Source organism: Xenopus tropicalis, chromosome 3 (assembly GCF_000004195.4).
Source record: "Xenopus tropicalis strain Nigerian chromosome 3, UCB_Xtro_10.0, whole genome shotgun sequence".
Taxonomy (NCBI): Eukaryota; Metazoa; Chordata; class Amphibia; order Anura; family Pipidae; genus Xenopus; species Xenopus tropicalis.
The window spans coordinates 145,960,267-145,976,728 of record NC_030679.2 but is presented as its reverse complement, the minus strand read 5'-3'; the positions used below and the strand labels follow the sequence as shown (position 1 = coordinate 145,976,728).

Here is a 16,462-nt window from a genome sequence, read left to right as displayed (position 1 = left end):
AAAGGATGTAAAAGGGCAATATTTACTGATATATATATTCCAGTTTGGGGAGACTCTTTAATAGGCCACTTAACATAACATAAACTGTCTGTTGGTTACTTATTCATTCTGGTGGTATAGTTTCCCTTTAATCGCACTGAAATAAATTACCCCTAATCCCTTTGTTGGAACTGGGCAGATGATACAATAATTAATCGTTCCATAGACACTTGATAATAATTTTATTGCACAGGAACAGTTTTGACCAATTAGATGTTTCTTTCATACTCCTGTCTTTACCATCAGATTTTCTCTCAAGTTCATGTCGGGTCTGAACAATATGATGAAACATTTGGGGAGGAACATGCAGAACACAAGGGCCCAGCTGGAAGTCAGAATGGCAAAGATCTCCATGGCAACAGTATACTTGCCCTGGGCACTGAGAGAGGCTGGGATAAAGTACACCCACACACTGAGGAAGGCCAACATGCTGAATGTTATTAGTTTGGCCTCATTGAAGTTGTCTGGGAGCCTCCTGGCCAGGAAAGCTACAGTGAAACTGACAGAGGCTAAAAGTCCAAGATATCCCAGCATGCACCAGAAGGCAAACTGAGAGTTTTCGTTGCACTCTACAACAATGATTCCAGGTTTGGCTTCAATATTGTATTGTGGGAAAGGAGGGGAGATAGAGAGCCAGAAAATGCACAAAGTGAGTTGTATGAAGGTGCAGATGGTAATGATCATGTAGGGCACACGGGGAGTTGTCCATTTTTTGAGGCTGCTCCCGGGTTTAGTGGCCATGAAGGCAAAAACAACAATAACAGTTTTGGCCAAAATGCAGGATACACAGAGGGTAAAGACAAGGCCAAATGCCGCCTGGCGCAGAAGGCACTTCTCAGGTTGGGGGTAACCAATGAAAGCCAAAGCACAGAGGAAGCAGAAAGACAGAGATACTAAGAGAATACAACTCACTGAATAGTTATTGGCTCTCACAATTGGGGTGGATTTATAATGAATGAAAAGTCGAAAGATAAAAATTGGGACCATAGAAGATAGAGCACTGATTGTTGCCAGGATGATCCCCAGGGGATCCTCGTAGGAAAGGAACTCAATGGGCTTTACAATGCATCTGTCCCTTGCACTGTTGGGCCACATGTCCCAGGGGCAACTCCAGCACTCAATGGCATCTAGATTGAAAAAATGGAAATATTTATTATTGAGATATTCTTACATTTTGTTTGGAGTATGACCACCAAATAAAGATAACATACCATCTGTATAATAGACTTTTGAACCAAAATGTGTTAAAGAGCCCCACACAACACAGAAATCCCTAATATCCCTATCACTGTAATCTCTTCCTATGAAAAGTAGGAATAAATACCATTTTATATGCTGAAATCCAGCTGCAAAACTGTTCTTCTCTTTCTGCATCATTTGGAATCCTGGCAGGGGAGGAGGGACTAAACACTGATGTTACAGATTGTAACAACGTCTCCACAGCTTACAGACAGCATGCAGGAACTACATAACCCACAATGCATTGCACTGTTTAACTGTATTAACTGCTTCCCCTATTGACATCACATGAGCAAGGAATTGTGGGATTGGGAGGGTATAGGCTGAGGACAGGCGACAACTGTTACATTTTATTCACATAGTAGCCAGTCAGATCAGCAGGGGAACAGGGGGCGGGGCTTAGGGAAATGTTCCAACCCATATTATTACATTTAAATTTTGGGGGGTGGGGTCTCTCACCTGTCTGATTGGAGATCTCCCCTTGGGAACAGGGAACACACTGGAAGCAGCACACTGGTTCCCCTTTCTTTGCTACTTTTTTGAACCCCACTGGGCAGCTCTGGCTGCAAACAGAGAGGGGAATCTTGAAAAAAAAAAAAGAAAATCTAAGATCAAACTTGGATCAGTTCACTGTACCCAAAAACAATGGCTTAAAGGAGAACTAAAACAAGTATGGCTAGAAATGTTTTTTATATGTATTTTGTATACAGAACATTTTGCACCAGCCTAAAGGTTCAGCATGTCTATAACTGTGATGATCCAGGCCTTCAAAGTTGTGCATAGGAGGTCGCCATCTTGGATTTTGTTAGGACTGTCCATTAGGCTATATACGCTCAGTGTACTTTAGGCAGCTGTTGAGAAGCTAAATTGAGGGGTTGTGGCTTTGTATCGTGACTTTTGTACTCTATACATTCTATATATTGTAAGTCCCTAAGCTCAACTTAATGATAACAGAAAAAAAATGGACGCCTACTAAGCGCATATTCGCAGGCACAGATCTTTAATGTTAATGGGCTGTTTTTGCCTTGGGCTGGTACAAAAGCACAAAACACAATGTACAGCATTTTTTACCTAATTTTTTGTTAAGCTTTAGTTCCCCTTTAATCATTTTTAGTGTAGCCCACCATTGGGTGTGCTATAGTATTAACATGTGTGTGTGTGCTGCATGCAGAGGAATTTGAGCACTGACTGGTTAGGGTGACAACTAAGGATGCACTGAACCCACCCAGCCGAATACTGAACCAAATCCTAATTAGCATATGCTAATGAGGATGCGGAAGGGTTAAAAAATCCCCCCCATACATTTAACCCTTCCGAATGCTAATTAGCATATGCTAATTTGTGCCAATTAGGATTCGGATTTGGTTTGGCCAGGACCGTGGATTCGCCCAAAACCGAACCCTGCCCAAAAAGGCCGAATATCTAACCGAATTCTGGATTCGGTGCAACCCTAGTGGCAACTCCCAGCTGTCCCTTGCTTTAGAAATCTCACACACTGGGTCCCTAAGCTCAACCACTTGAATCCCTAAGCTGGTGGTCTTTTATACCGCAGGGTTCTAACAATCTAATTTCCTTGTTGGAGCTTTTGTGCTGCTCATACTATCTATCTGGTGCCTATCTTTCACTCAGTGAGGCCCCAGGAAAGACCTTGAGCACATGTAGCCACTTCCTTTTGTACTGCCACCTACTGGGCATTCCTAGAAATACAGGGGGAGCTTACTTTTAACCTAGGGGGGAACTTAGGACCTCTTTAGGTGTCCAAACCTAAGGAAAACTGCCTGATTGAAAACCCTGAAGTATTGGGTTACTCCATTAATAATCCAAAAAGTGATACTACCTACAGATGAATTGTGCTTACTTACTTCAGCATTGGAAGTTGCCCACCACACTGAGCTTGTGTCAAGGCTAAAGATTTCCCCAGAAAAATTCAACGTGTCGTAGCTTCCCACTTTCACTTGCTTCAGGGTACCGTTTGACGCTGGCTGCCAGTTTATTATATCATAAACAGCCGGTGGGTTTCCATCCTTATGAAAGAAAACTTCTCTTCCATTCCTGAGCTTCACCCGGACGTTCTTAATATAATGTGTTAACTGTACATTTGGGGGGGAAAAAGTTGCTCCTGAACAATGAGTGCATCTTGCGTCTGTTGTACTTACAATATTGCAACAAAGACCAACTAATGATGGACACAAATATCATATTATATACAGGTTTAGTCCAAGTTGTGAATTTTTGGAGGAAATTGTTGAATATGAATCTTGTCTGTAAGGGTTTAGGGGACTCTTCATCCAGTTCGGCCTCCGTTCATTGCAAACTAACCAGCTCTTGTGCCTTAGCTTCCTTTGCTTGTGACATCATTTGACCTGGTTACAAGCAGGGGAGTGATATGATTGGCTGAGAAGGCAGCCAAGCTTACTGGGAGACCCAGAGTAGATATGGGTAAAATCGAAGGACCTGGATGTCCTGTTTTGGCACCCAATCTACATGGTGGCCCACCAGAAGCTATTAAGGATCCCCTGTTGCAACTCCAAACCAGATTGTGACAGAATGTCCAGGAGATATCTGTTAGGAATTGAGGCCCTGGAGCTGCAACTACACAAAGAGACCCCCATCCTGTGTCCTGTCAAGAAAGTGACTGGTGCCAATAATGACAGTGTCAGCATTTTCTGTAAACAGAGTTCTCCAAAGTGAACCATTAAATGTGAGAGCAGGTCTTGTTCATATGCCTAATACGTGGGAGTAGCTACTATTTCCACCAAGAGGCACTTGGGGAAAGTAGGGGTACATTGGGTAATTAGAGCTCTTGGGGAGGAGCATATTATATGTTAATAAATTGTACATGTATTTATCCAATTTGGAGTTAAACTGTCATATTCTTATATTCAAAAGAATGTGTTAGTCCATCAGCTTGCATTACTGCTAGTGACCCCCACGTGTCCCCCAATGAAGGAATGTTTCACTATATTAGATGCTTGTCACATTTCTTTCTTTTTGTATAAAGTTTGTGTATTTTATTTCTTAGTGAGACCCTTTGAGGCATATTCCTCAGGTCTCATAAGGTGGAGGTAATGAATTGGATACCAGTTTCTCCCAAATTTTGGTGGAGGGTTCCAAGTTTGCAAGCAAGTTAAAGTGCCAGGTCTTGGGGAACGTGATTCTAAGGGTGTTATATCTGTTTGGGCATTACCAAATAGTCAACATAACTACAATGTAAATATGTCAAGTTTGAACTGCTTTAACATTCAGCCTACTGTGCAAACTGTACTACATACAATGTTTTTGTAATTGCATTGACCAACCATTGCTCCTTGTGCTAACCCACAGCTGACCTGGATGTCATCATTTAGAATGAAGGTCAATTGAAACTGATTCAGTCAACTGGATCTCCTGTTGGCCAGTGGGAAAGTGTTGCTTTCTCCAGTATAAGTTTTAGTCTTGCACTGATACACAGCACACTTATTGGTTAAAAAAAACGATTGCTCTACATCTACCATAGTTTGGAAAAGTATTATTTATTGATTTATGGCTTTTTGTTTTAATGGCCAATAGGCTTATTTATCAATTTTCCAATTTGAATTTGTTTTTTATATTGAATAAACTTGCATATCAAATACTCGCTTATTTATTAAGGGAACTTGTTTGAATGAAAAACACAAAATACCTCGAAAAACTCAAAAAAATGTAACATATGGCTTGACTTTGCCTAGGACAACTCCCATTGGCTTATATAGAAACATACAAGCTTTTGGGTGGCAAATCTTTACATTCAAGTATTTTTTGCACTTAATTAATACCAGACATTTGAGTTCTGGAACCATAACTCAAATTCAAGGTTTTTTTTAGCGCAAATAAACTCAAATTGTGAAAAAAATCAAATGTTGATAAATCTACTCCCAGATGTAGCCTTAAATGTAGTTTGTCTTTAAAAGAAAGATTTTTTAAAGCAGGGGCCCCCAACCTTTCTTACTTGCCACAGTCAAATGTAAAAAGACTTGGAGAGCAACACAAGCAGCATAAAAGTTCATGGAGGAGCCAAATAAGGGCTGTGATTGGCTATTAGGGAGCCTCTGGTTTAAATTAACCAGTAATATGATCCCATGGTGGTTTTGTTTACTCTTTAAAGCAGTGATCCCCAACCAGTGGCTCAAGGGCAACAAGGGAGACAGGCACGTGCCATGCCCTGTGCCCACTGCTGCCCCTGGCAAAGCCTCATGGGATAATTGCTTTAGGTTGTTTCATATTGCCAGGCTGCCCAGGCCCAACCAACAGGGCTTGTGGGCCCACAGCATTCCTTGTGTGCCCACACCCCCATTCCACTGCCACTGGGCAAGCAACGGGCACTCACCCTGCAGTGCAGCAGTGGGACGTGGGGTACAGCCGGCACCAGGAGACTGGCAGAGGCCAACATTCTGGGCACCGTCATGCTCATCTATGGGTTAATTCTGGATCGGTATCAGTGGGTTAATTCTGGGTCAGTATCAATGGGTTGATTCTGGGTCAGTATCAATGGGTTAATTCTGGGTCAGTATCAATGGGTTAATTCTGGGTCAGTATCAGTGGGTTAATTCTGGGTCAGTATCAGTGGGTTAATTCTGGGTCAGTATCAGTGGGTTAATTCTGGGTCAGTATCAGTGGGTTAATTCTGGGTCAGTATCAGTGGGTTAATTCTGGGTCAGTATCAATGGGTTGATTCTGGCTCAGTATCAGTGGGTTAATTCTGGGTCAGTATTCTGGATGAGTTCTTGATCAAGCAGAATACCCAAGGCTATTGTGATACTAATATCTACAGTTAGTACTAGTGGTTGTATTTATAATTTATGTATGTGAGTGTATAGATTGGTAAGTATAGGTTGTGTGCTGGGTTTACTTGGATGGGTTGAACTTGATGGACAATGGTCTTTTTTCAACCCTATGTAACTATGTAACTATGTAACTATGTAACATGTTGCTCCCCAACCCCTTGGATGTTGCTCTCAGTGCCCCCAAACCAGGGAGTTATTTTTGAATTCCTGACTTGGGGGCAAGTTTTGGTTTTCATTTTCAACCATAATGTGCATAACTTTCACATGAAATTGTCTGTACTTTTACCTGCCATGGTCCAAAGTTTGTTAAATCAGAACATTTTGTTTCATGCAATGCACCATCCAAAGATTGACAGCGACTGAGGTCATCCAGAGCTTTTGCGGTCACATATACTGAAGTATAGATATTGTAGGAAGATCTTAAGGTGGACACATCATTATAGCCATTTTGGACATGTTCTAGATTCTCATCTCCCGTGCATGTTTTTTTAGCTTTCCTCAGATTTAGCGTTTGGTTTTGAGGTTGAGAAAATGAGCAATTAAAAGCTTCTTCCCAGAACATTTTAGACCAAGTGGTCCCAGGGGTGTTGTAGGGATTAACAGAGTTGAGATATTCTTGAAACCCTGGGATGTTTGAGCTTTGTAATGCAAAGCCAATAGTTCCAGACAGTATTTTAGAGAAGTTGGTCAAAAAATTTGATACAGACCAGGCTTCACTGGCGACAAATTGTTTCCCGGTGACATTCTGGTTGACCATCTCATCCAGAAAAGGAAACAAGAAGACATCGACAGAAAAGACAATGATCACATTAGCAGTTGACTCTTTTATCATTTGTACAATGTCCGGCATGTTTTTGTTGTCCTGGTTGGTTGCAATATATACTGTGTAGGCAACACAAGCTCCTCCCTTTGTTATCTCATCTTTTATTATCTTTAATCCCTCAAAACCATAGTCATCGTTAGAGGCTACGAGCCCAACCCACGTCCATTTAAAATGTAAAACCATCTGGGCCAGTCCTCTGGACTGAAAGTCATCGCTTGGGACAGTTCTAAAGAAGGAAGGGAACTGTGTCCTGTCACTCAATAGAGAGCTGGTTGAGTAGCAACTAATCTGTAGATAGAAACATTGACACCATATTACATTTCTACTCTGTCTCCATATGTTCCTGGAAGTCTTCCCTGTTCCTTTCATTATCACTCTTGCGGACTCCTTACATCTACAATTCAACTCCGTAACTTCTTAAGAAATACTTTACTTAGCCAACCACCCTGCCCAATCAACCCCACCACCTTTCTTCCATATGCATCTTCTAGCAATTCCTACCTGTGGAAATCTGTACAGTCCCAAGATATGTGCCATTAGCATGGAATAGGTGGATTTTGAGTGCCCAATGATAGCAGACAGTGGAGGACTTTCCCGGCAGCAGTAATTTGGTATCTCCTGGCTCAGGCCGGTCAGCATCCAGAGAGTCCCTTGCAACTCATTTCTCATTGCCGCACAAGAGTCATAAGCATAGAAACCTAGGGTAGCATTTGGGAGAAGGTCGGAACTCCTGTTGATCTCTTCCACTGCATACCTCAAGGCTTGCAACTGCTGGTAGAACTGAAGTAGAAACCTTGATAGAAGAAAGAGTAGAACATATCACATAAGGTAAGGCACAGGTTAAAAACCAAACACAGGGTATTTCCAATACCCCCACATCCATTGGTATCTTCTCCACAAGCACAAAATAACTGTAACTATGGGCAGTGGCCTTGGGTGGGGCAGGTTTCCTACTAAGAGCATCAAAGTACGTTTATTTGTTACATTGCTCACTCCATCTGCTTATTTGTATCACTACATGTTGTCCCCAAGTGGCTCAGGGCAACATGTTGCTCCCCAACCCCTTGGATGTTGCTCCCAGTGCCCCCAAACCAGGTAGTTATTTTTGAATTCCTGACTTGGGGCAAGTTTTGGTTGAATAAAAAAAAAAGATTTACTACCTAATAAAGCCCCCTGTAAGTTGATAGGGTGCATAGAGGCTGCCTAATAGCCAATTACAGCCCTTATTTGGCTCCTCCATGAACTTTTATGGTGCTTGTTTTGCTCCTCAAGTCTTTTTACATTTGAATGTGGGGACCCCTGGTCTAAATAAAGGAACACACTGGGCAAAGTGAGTCCTCCAAGCAAAATGGCTTGAGTTGAAGCAAAAGAACAGAGAATATTAAGGCATTACAAGGATGTACTAAAGGTGCACTTTAGTATAATAGAGGAAATGACTTACTTGGTACAAATGTCTGATGTTGGTTTCTCCTGAAAAGTCACCTTTCTGTACAAAGTGTCAATGTGAATGGGAATCACTGCACCTACTAAAATATCTCCAGGAACCAGAATCCCTTGTGGCCCCAAGTTACCATCAGAACAGGAGACAGGAATGTGGTATGTCAGGATTATCTGCCAAAAAGTTCTGTATAGATAGGCTGTCACCCTGTAATGACAAGTCACTGTATATACATTGCTAGAGCTATTTTGTATTGTATTGTAGTCCCCCTCCCCGGCCCCTCCCCTACCTTTATTTTAGGCCTGGAGAGGGGCAGGGGAGGAGGGACTGGTCGCTCCGGGCTCCATCAAAAAATTTCTTTGCAGGGGGCCCATCGTGTCCAAGTTACACCACTGGTTTACTATTAGTTGTGTTTTGGGCTGGCACAGAATGTTCAGTATATAAAATCCAACACTTAGGGGCTGATGCATCAAAGTATGAGTTTGAATCCCGAAATGGGTAAAATTCAGAATAGATACGATAATTTCTGATGATCGTAAATGTCACTAAAATGCCTACGAAAAAAATGTATTAGTCACGATAATATCGTATTGGCGATCCGAAAGTCATGAAATTTTCATATCCGAACAATTGTAAACAGCGGAAAAACCTTTCTGACTTTGATCCTTCAGTGCATGATTTTGGAAGCCTCCCATAGGGCTCAATGGCACTCTGCAGCTCCAACCCGGCCCAAGGAAAGTCTCCCATAGGGCTCAATGGCACTCTGCAGCTCCAACCCGGCCCAAGGAAAGTCTCCCATAGGGCTCAATGGCACTCTGCAGCTCCAACCTGGCCCAAGGAAAGTCTCCCATAGGGCTCAATGGCACTCTGCAGCTCCAACCCGGCCCAAGGAAAGTCTCCCATAGGGCTCAATGGCACTCTGCAGCTCCAACCCGGCCCAAGGAAAGTCTCCCATAGGGCTCAATGGCACTCTGCAGCTCCAACCCGGCCCAAGGAAAGTCTCCCATAGGGCTCAATGGCACTCTGCAGCTCCAACCCGGCCCAAGGAAAGTCTCCCATAGGGCTCAATGGCACTCTGCAGCTCCAACCCGGCCCAAGGAAAGTCTCCCATAGGGCTCAATGGCACTCTGCAGCTCCAACCCGGCCCAAGGAAAGTCTCCCATTGGGCTCAATGGCACTCTGCAGCTCCAACCCGGCCCAAGGAAAGTCTCCCATAGGGCTCAATGGCACTCTGCAGCTCCAACCCGGCCCAAGGAAAGTCTCCCATAGGGCTCAATGGCACTCTGCAGCTCCAACCCGGCCCAAGGAAAGTCTCCCATAGGGCTCAATGGCACTCTGCAGCTCCAACCAGGCCCAAGGAAAGTCTCCCATAGGGCTCAATGGCACTCTGCAGCTCCAACCCGGCCCAAGGAAAGTCTCCCATAGGGCTCAATGGCACTCTGCAGCTCCAACCCGGCCCAAGGAAAGTCTCCCATAGGGCTCAATGGCACTCTGCAGCTCCAACCCGGCCCAAGGAAAGTCTCCCATAGGACTCAATGGCACTCTGCAGCTCCAACCCGGCCCAAGGAAAGTCTCCCATAGGGCTCAATGGCACTCTGCAGCTCCAACCCGGCCCAAGGAAAGTCTCCCATAGGGCTCAATGGCACTCTGCAGCTCCAACCCGGCCCAAGGAAAGTCTCCCATAGGGCTCAATGGCACTCTGCAGCTCCAACCCGGCCCAAGGAAAGTCTCCCATAGGGCTCAATGGCACTCTGCAGCTCCAACCCGGCCCAAGGGAAGTCTCCCATAGGGCTCAATGGCACTCTGCAGCTCCAACCCGGCCCAAGGAAAGTCTCCCATAGGGCTCAATGGCACTCTGCAGCTCCAACCCGGCCCAAGGAAAGTCTCCCATAGGGCTCAATGGCACTCTGCAGCTCCAACCCGGCCCAAGGAAAGTCTCCCATAGGGCTCAATGGCACTCTGCAGCTCCAACCCGGCCCAAGGGAAGTCTCCCATAGGGCTCAATGGCACTCTGCAGCTCCAACCCGACCCAAGGGAAGTCACCATACCGAAGCTTGAATGAATCCGAAACGTTCCTACTCGTTGCACAAATATGATTTTATCACGTAAATGTTGATGCAAAGTACGAACAAGTTGCGCAAATACGCACAGTACAAAAACCTAGAAAAAATAAAAAAATTTGTATTCGGAGGCAATCGTACTAAAATATACTAATCAATTTTGAGATAATTTCATATTTTTCCAATTTTTTTCTAACTTATAGAACATTTCGGAATGTATGCGAAAAGTTTGTTAAAATTCCACAAGTTTTCCGTGGTTTTCATTAAATTTTCACAAACCAATTGTACATTGCCCAAATAATACGAACATTTCGGAATTCGTTAACGCTTTGGTTACACTTTCCTCAGGACTATCTTTTCCCCAGGTTTGATCTGTCGAGTGCCATTGAGTCCTATGGAGGCTTCCAAAGCTGAACATGGAAGGCATCAATGCCAGAAAGGTTTCCTTGGCATAAAAAACTTTTCGGGCACGGAAATATTGTTACTTTTGGAGCGCAATTGCGATATTTTCATATGAATGGTAAAAGTATTTTCTGAACTTCAGAAATTATCGTGGTTACTCTGAATTTTTCCATATCATGTTTTCATCTCAGAAAAAATCGGATCTTAGTGAATGTGCCCCTTAGAGACCCATTTATCAACATTCTCATTTTTGTGGTTCTAGAGGTTGTTGAAACCACAAAAAGACTAATTTTCTTTAAAACCACCAATGCCAAGTGATTTATTAAAACAGCCTTTCTAAAAATAAAAAGCATGAAAGAAAAAAAAACGCAAAAGACATCAAAACCCCCCGAAAACCTCTAAAACCACAAAGCAAAAAAAGATTAGTCAATTGAAAAAGAAAAATCTGCCGCTGACTTCTAAATGATCTCGACCGCTTTTAGATTTAGGCGTATTTTCACTTTCGGATTTGTCGCAGTTTTGACGTATAATAAATTGCAAAAAAATCATGTTTTTTTTCCCCTCCACAAAAAAAAAATGATTGTGAAATTGAATTGTGACCTTTAGTTAATGGGCCCCCTAACGAGCTGTAACATTGGTGTGTCCCAGAATGCCCATACCCGGGATAATCCAGACTCAAATGCAACTTGGTGAGATTTATAGATAGGCTCAACATCTGCACCTATATAACAGCACTGTTATCCAGAATGTTTGAGACCTGGGGTTTTCTGGATAAGGGATCTTTCCATAATTTGGATCTCAATAACTTAAGTCTGCTAAAAATCATTTAACCTTTTTACTGCCAGCCGTTTTAGTCAAAGCGGAACTTGTATTGCTAGACAGTTTTTTAACATTTTGCACTTTAGGGGCCTTTCCTCTGGGAGACTTTTACTTTACCCAGGAAAACAATATATCGTTTTTTTTCCGGAAAACCTAAGCTTTCAAAATATGGTAGAGTTGTTTTGTGTAATTCCAATTCTGTAACAAGATATGGGTTTCTAAATGTCTAAAAATGAAAAAAAAAAAAAAAAATTCCATAATATAAACTATAAACACACATACCAGAAACAAAAATTATTTTATGCATGAAAATAGAACTGATTTGGAAAGTCCCATGTCTCCTGAACGTGCCAATACCAAATATATATAGTTTTATGGAGATTTCTCACTTGTATAGGTCACAAACTCCCAGCAGTACCCTACCAAATTCCCAAAGCGCTGCTCCAGAAAGCTGCATACTTTAGATTTCAAGGCCAAAAATTCCACTAACAGAAGGTTTATCCCAGAAAATTGTATATTTATGGAAATAATAGATTCTGGGGAATCCAGAATAGGTAGAACTGTCTGTCTTCTCAAAACTACCAAGTTGCAATGCTTTCCCAAAGTTATTGGTTTTTATCAAAATTTGTGAATTTTTAAAAAAAAAATTATTCAAAGCTTCCAGTCTATAGTATCTTATCTCCTACAGGTCATAAAGTAACCAAATAAAACACCCTAAATTTGAATGCCAGGGGTCCACTGAACAGTTTGATGCCCGATATGTATGTGGCATGTAGGGGCCCCAATGTGAATATATCCCCATATGTACTGTCATTTCTGTCATTTCAGCTCCTGCAAAATCAACACATTTACATCATTATATGTGGGATAAAGCTAGTAAAAAGTACGCTCACCCCAGAAAGTCATATATTTTTGGAAAGTACACATTCCCCAAATATAAAATGGGTACCCATGTCTTTCTACTCCAAAGTACCAAGCCGCAAAGCTTTTCCAAATTTAGCAATTTTGATGACATTTCCAAAAATCCCCTCAAAGCTTCAACTTCAACTGCAGCATCTTATCTCCCACATAGCATTAGGTACCAAGATAAAACACCCTAAATATGAATGCCAGGGGTCCTCTTAACATTTTGATGCCCAATATGTATAGGTTTACCTAAATATGTGGCATGTAGGGGCCCCAATGGGAACATACCCCCATATGATCTGTAATTTCAGCTCCTGCAAAAATCAACAAATTTACATCATTATATGTGGGATAATGCTACAAAAAAAAGTACACTCACCCCAGAAAGTCATTTTTTTGTAAAGTACACATTCCCCCGAATCTAAAATGGTTCAAATTTCTTTTTACTCCAAAGTACCAAGCCGTAAAGCTTTCCTAAGTTTGCCAATTTTTATAACATTTCAGAAAATCGCATAAAAATGTTGCAATTTGCTACATTTATCTCACACAATTTCTTGCGTACAAAGGCAAATCACCCCAATTAGGAACACCTACGGTCTATTGAACAGTTTGATGCCCAATATGCATTGATATACCAAAGTCTTCGGGTATGTACTGACCCCAAAATGTAAATAGCAAATATGGGTTTCTCGCCTGCCAACTCAGCTTTTGCATACAGAGCCCCCTTTCAGTGTATTATGTGCAGTAACACCCCTAAATATACAGAGACCCCCAGAAAACCATATATTTTTGGAAAGTACACATTCTGTCAAATCCAACATGGGTAAAGAGTCCTTTCTATACCAAAGACCAATCTGCAAAGCTTTCCTAAAGTTAGTGGTTTTTATGACATTTCAGAAAATTGCCTGAAAATGTTGCAATTTGCCGCATTTATCTCACACAATTTCTTGCAGATAAAGGCAAATCACCCCAAATAGGAACACCAAAGGTCTACTGAACAGTTTGATGCCCAATATGCATAGATATACCAAAGTCTGTGGCGTTTACTGACCCCAAAAATGAAAATAGCGCATATGGATTTCTCACCTGCCAACTCAGCTTTTGCATACAGAGCCCCCTGTCAGCATATTATGTGCCGTAACCCCCCTAACTATACAGAGAAATGCAATAAAACCACAAAAATTGTGCAAATCCATAAAACAACAAAATAAGTCACACAACAGTGTAATTAGTGGTCAGAATATCTGATCCAATAGTCACACTGTCAAAATAAACAGTTTTTAGGGAAAAGAAACTAAAAACAAAGTGGTAAAATAAAAAAAGGAAAAAAAAGTGCTTGTGTATACATGTGTGTACATGTGTAAGAGTTATTTTGTGTGACAGTGTGTAAGTGTGTGTATGAGTGTAAATAAGTGTGCAAAATGAAAAATAAAACATTTTTAAAAAACTGCTAAATTGTGTGCTGTATGTGTGTATAAATGTATGTAAGTGAGTGTAAGTGTGTTTAAGTACAAAACAAAAAAACATCTTACCTGTTCTGAAGCAGGGATCACTGCTCTGTCCTCCATGCTGCAGTCCTGGGAGCAGGAACTTGGTGGGCCGGCGCTGGGGAAAGGAGGAAGCAGGAACAAGCAGCAGACACAATGCGATTGCATCTCCTGCTTGGAGATCGGTACTGCGATGATCGCATCGCAGGACCGACATACATGACAGCCCCACTGGCTCGTTGCCCAGGGGCCTGTCATTGCTAAAAACTTTAATCTTTAACTGCCAAACAATGTGTGAGGCACGTCGTTGGCAGTTAAAGCCTTTTTCTTCAACAACGTGCCACGCACGTCATTGGCATTGTTCTGCCCCAATAAGGGGTAATTATATCTTAGTTGGGATCAAGTACAGGTACTGTTTTATTATTACAGAGAAAAGGGAATCATTTAACCATTAAATAAACCCAATAGGGCTGTTCTGCCCCAATAAGGGGTAATTATATCTTAGTTGGGATCAAGTACAGGTACTGTTTTATTATTACAGAGAAAAGGGAATCATTTAACCATTAAATAAACCCAATAGGGCTGTTCTGCCCCAATAAGGGGTAATTATATCTTAGTTGGCATCAAGTACAGGTACTGTTTTATTATTACAGAGAAAAGGGAATCATTTAACCATGAAATAAACCCAATAGGGCTGTTCTGCCCCAATAAGGGGTAATTATATCTTAGTTGGGATCAAGTACAGGTACTGTTTTATTATTACAGAGAAAAGGGAATCATTTAACCATTAAATAAACCCAATAGGGCTGTTCTGCCCCAATAAGGGGTAATTATATCTTAGTTGGGATCAAGTACAGGTACTGTTTTATTATTACAGAGAAAAGGGAATCATTTAACCATTAAATAAACCCAATAGGGCTGTTCTGCCCCAATAAGGGGTAATTATATCTTAGTTGGGATCAAGTGCAGGTACTGTTTTATTATTACAGAGAAAAGGGAATCATTTAACCATTAAATAAACCCAATAGGGCTGTTCTGCCCCAATAAGGGGTAATTATATCTTAGCTGGGATCAAGTACGGGTACTGTTTTATTATTATAGAGAAAAAGGAAATAATTTTTAAGAATAAGAATTATTTGCTTATAATGGAGTCCATGGCAGATGGCCTTTCCATAATTCGGATCTTTCTGGATAACGGGTTCCTGGATAAGGGATCCCATACCTGTATTGAGATGAGGAAAATAATGCTGGAATTCTAGAATCCAAGCCAGATAGTACCAGTTCATTTCAGTTCACTTTGCACCTTCCTGGACACCTTCTACCCCCCCCCCATTCCTCTCTGATATTCCTGCTCTGCACCTCATTAGTACTAATCACTCCCTCGTGTTCCCATCCAGATCCTTCTCATGCAATATGATCGTTAAACCTGAAAAACATCATTAAGTTGATTTTTCCCTCCTGTAATGTAACAAAATCAAACTGTTAATGGGCAAAAAAAAAACCCAAAATGACTTGACTTTGACTAGAGAGGAGGAAAATCACCATTATTATAAATCTCAATTTTTTCCTCATTTTTCTATAATTATTATTTCCTATAGATTGTTATTGGCAGATATATACACTGTATATTGCATTTCTGATCAAATACAGGTACAGAATAAGCATCAGTGTCCTTCTTGTTCTTCCCCTATCCCCATACACACACAGCTTTCTCTTCATTTCCCTCCGGCCTTCCTACAGCCATGGGGGGGGGGATACATTCCCTGCCAATACACAGACATTACTTGTTCCTTACCTCATTCTGTCTGGGTCCGTGCTCTGTCTCTTGCTAAGCATTTATACCATTTATATTCCAGTAAATATACACAGAGGCCCAGCCCTGGGCAGGCTCAGGCACTAATTGCATAACTGCACTAATTAGATGGCCCTTCATTATTTGTAACGTACAGCGGATATTTATGGCAATATGAAAATGATGGAAATGCAAGTAGTAGTGATGATCAAATCTGTCCCATTTTGCTTCACCGAAAAATTCGCGAATCTTTCTCGCTCAACTGCGAAAAATGTTGCGCGTCAAAAAAATTGTCGCCCTCAACAATTCTTTTGATGCCCATGACAATTCTTTAGACTCGACAATTCTTTTGACGCGCGACAATTCTCTTGACAATTCTTTAGACACACGACAATTCTCTTGACGCCCGGGACAATTCTTTTGACGCCCGACAATTCTCTTGACACCCGTGACAATTCTCTTGATGCCTGTGACAATTCTCTTGATGCCTGAGACAATTCTTTAGACCCCTGTGATAATTCTTTAGAAGCAACAATTCTTTTGACGCCTGTGACAATTATTTAGACACGCGACAATTCTCTTGATGCCCACAACAGTTCTCTTGATACCCATGGCAATTCTTTCGACAATTCTTTAGACACAAGACAATTCTCTT

At 41.7% G+C, this 16,462-nt stretch overlaps 1 protein-coding gene across 1 annotated transcript; it reads right to left on the bottom strand.

Annotated features, from left to right (window-relative positions):
• Nucleotides 1-261: 261 nt before the first annotated feature.
• Nucleotides 262-15,815, bottom strand: LOC100494298 (extracellular calcium-sensing receptor). Its single transcript, XM_031898276.1, has 5 exons — nt 15,811-15,815; nt 7,405-7,696; nt 6,367-7,191; nt 1,738-1,861; nt 262-1,166 (listed from the first exon to the last, which is right to left on the bottom strand). Exons 1-5 carry the CDS (start codon nt 15,813-15,815, stop codon nt 262-264), a joined length of 2,151 nt encoding a protein of 716 aa, XP_031754136.1.
• Between the last annotated feature and the right edge of the window lie 647 nt (nt 15,816-16,462).

Excerpts from the sequence above, each read along its gene's own strand:
- LOC100494298 (XM_031898276.1), bottom strand. Across the intron at positions 1,862-6,366 it reads CAAACTTTGGACCATGGCAG|ATTCCCCTCTCTGTTTGCAG; the intron begins GTAAAAGTACAG and ends TTTTTTTTCAAG. Across the intron at positions 1,167-1,737 it reads GGAGATCTCCAATCAGACAG|ATGCCATTGAGTGCTGGAGT; the intron begins GTGAGAGACCCC and ends TTTTCAATCTAG.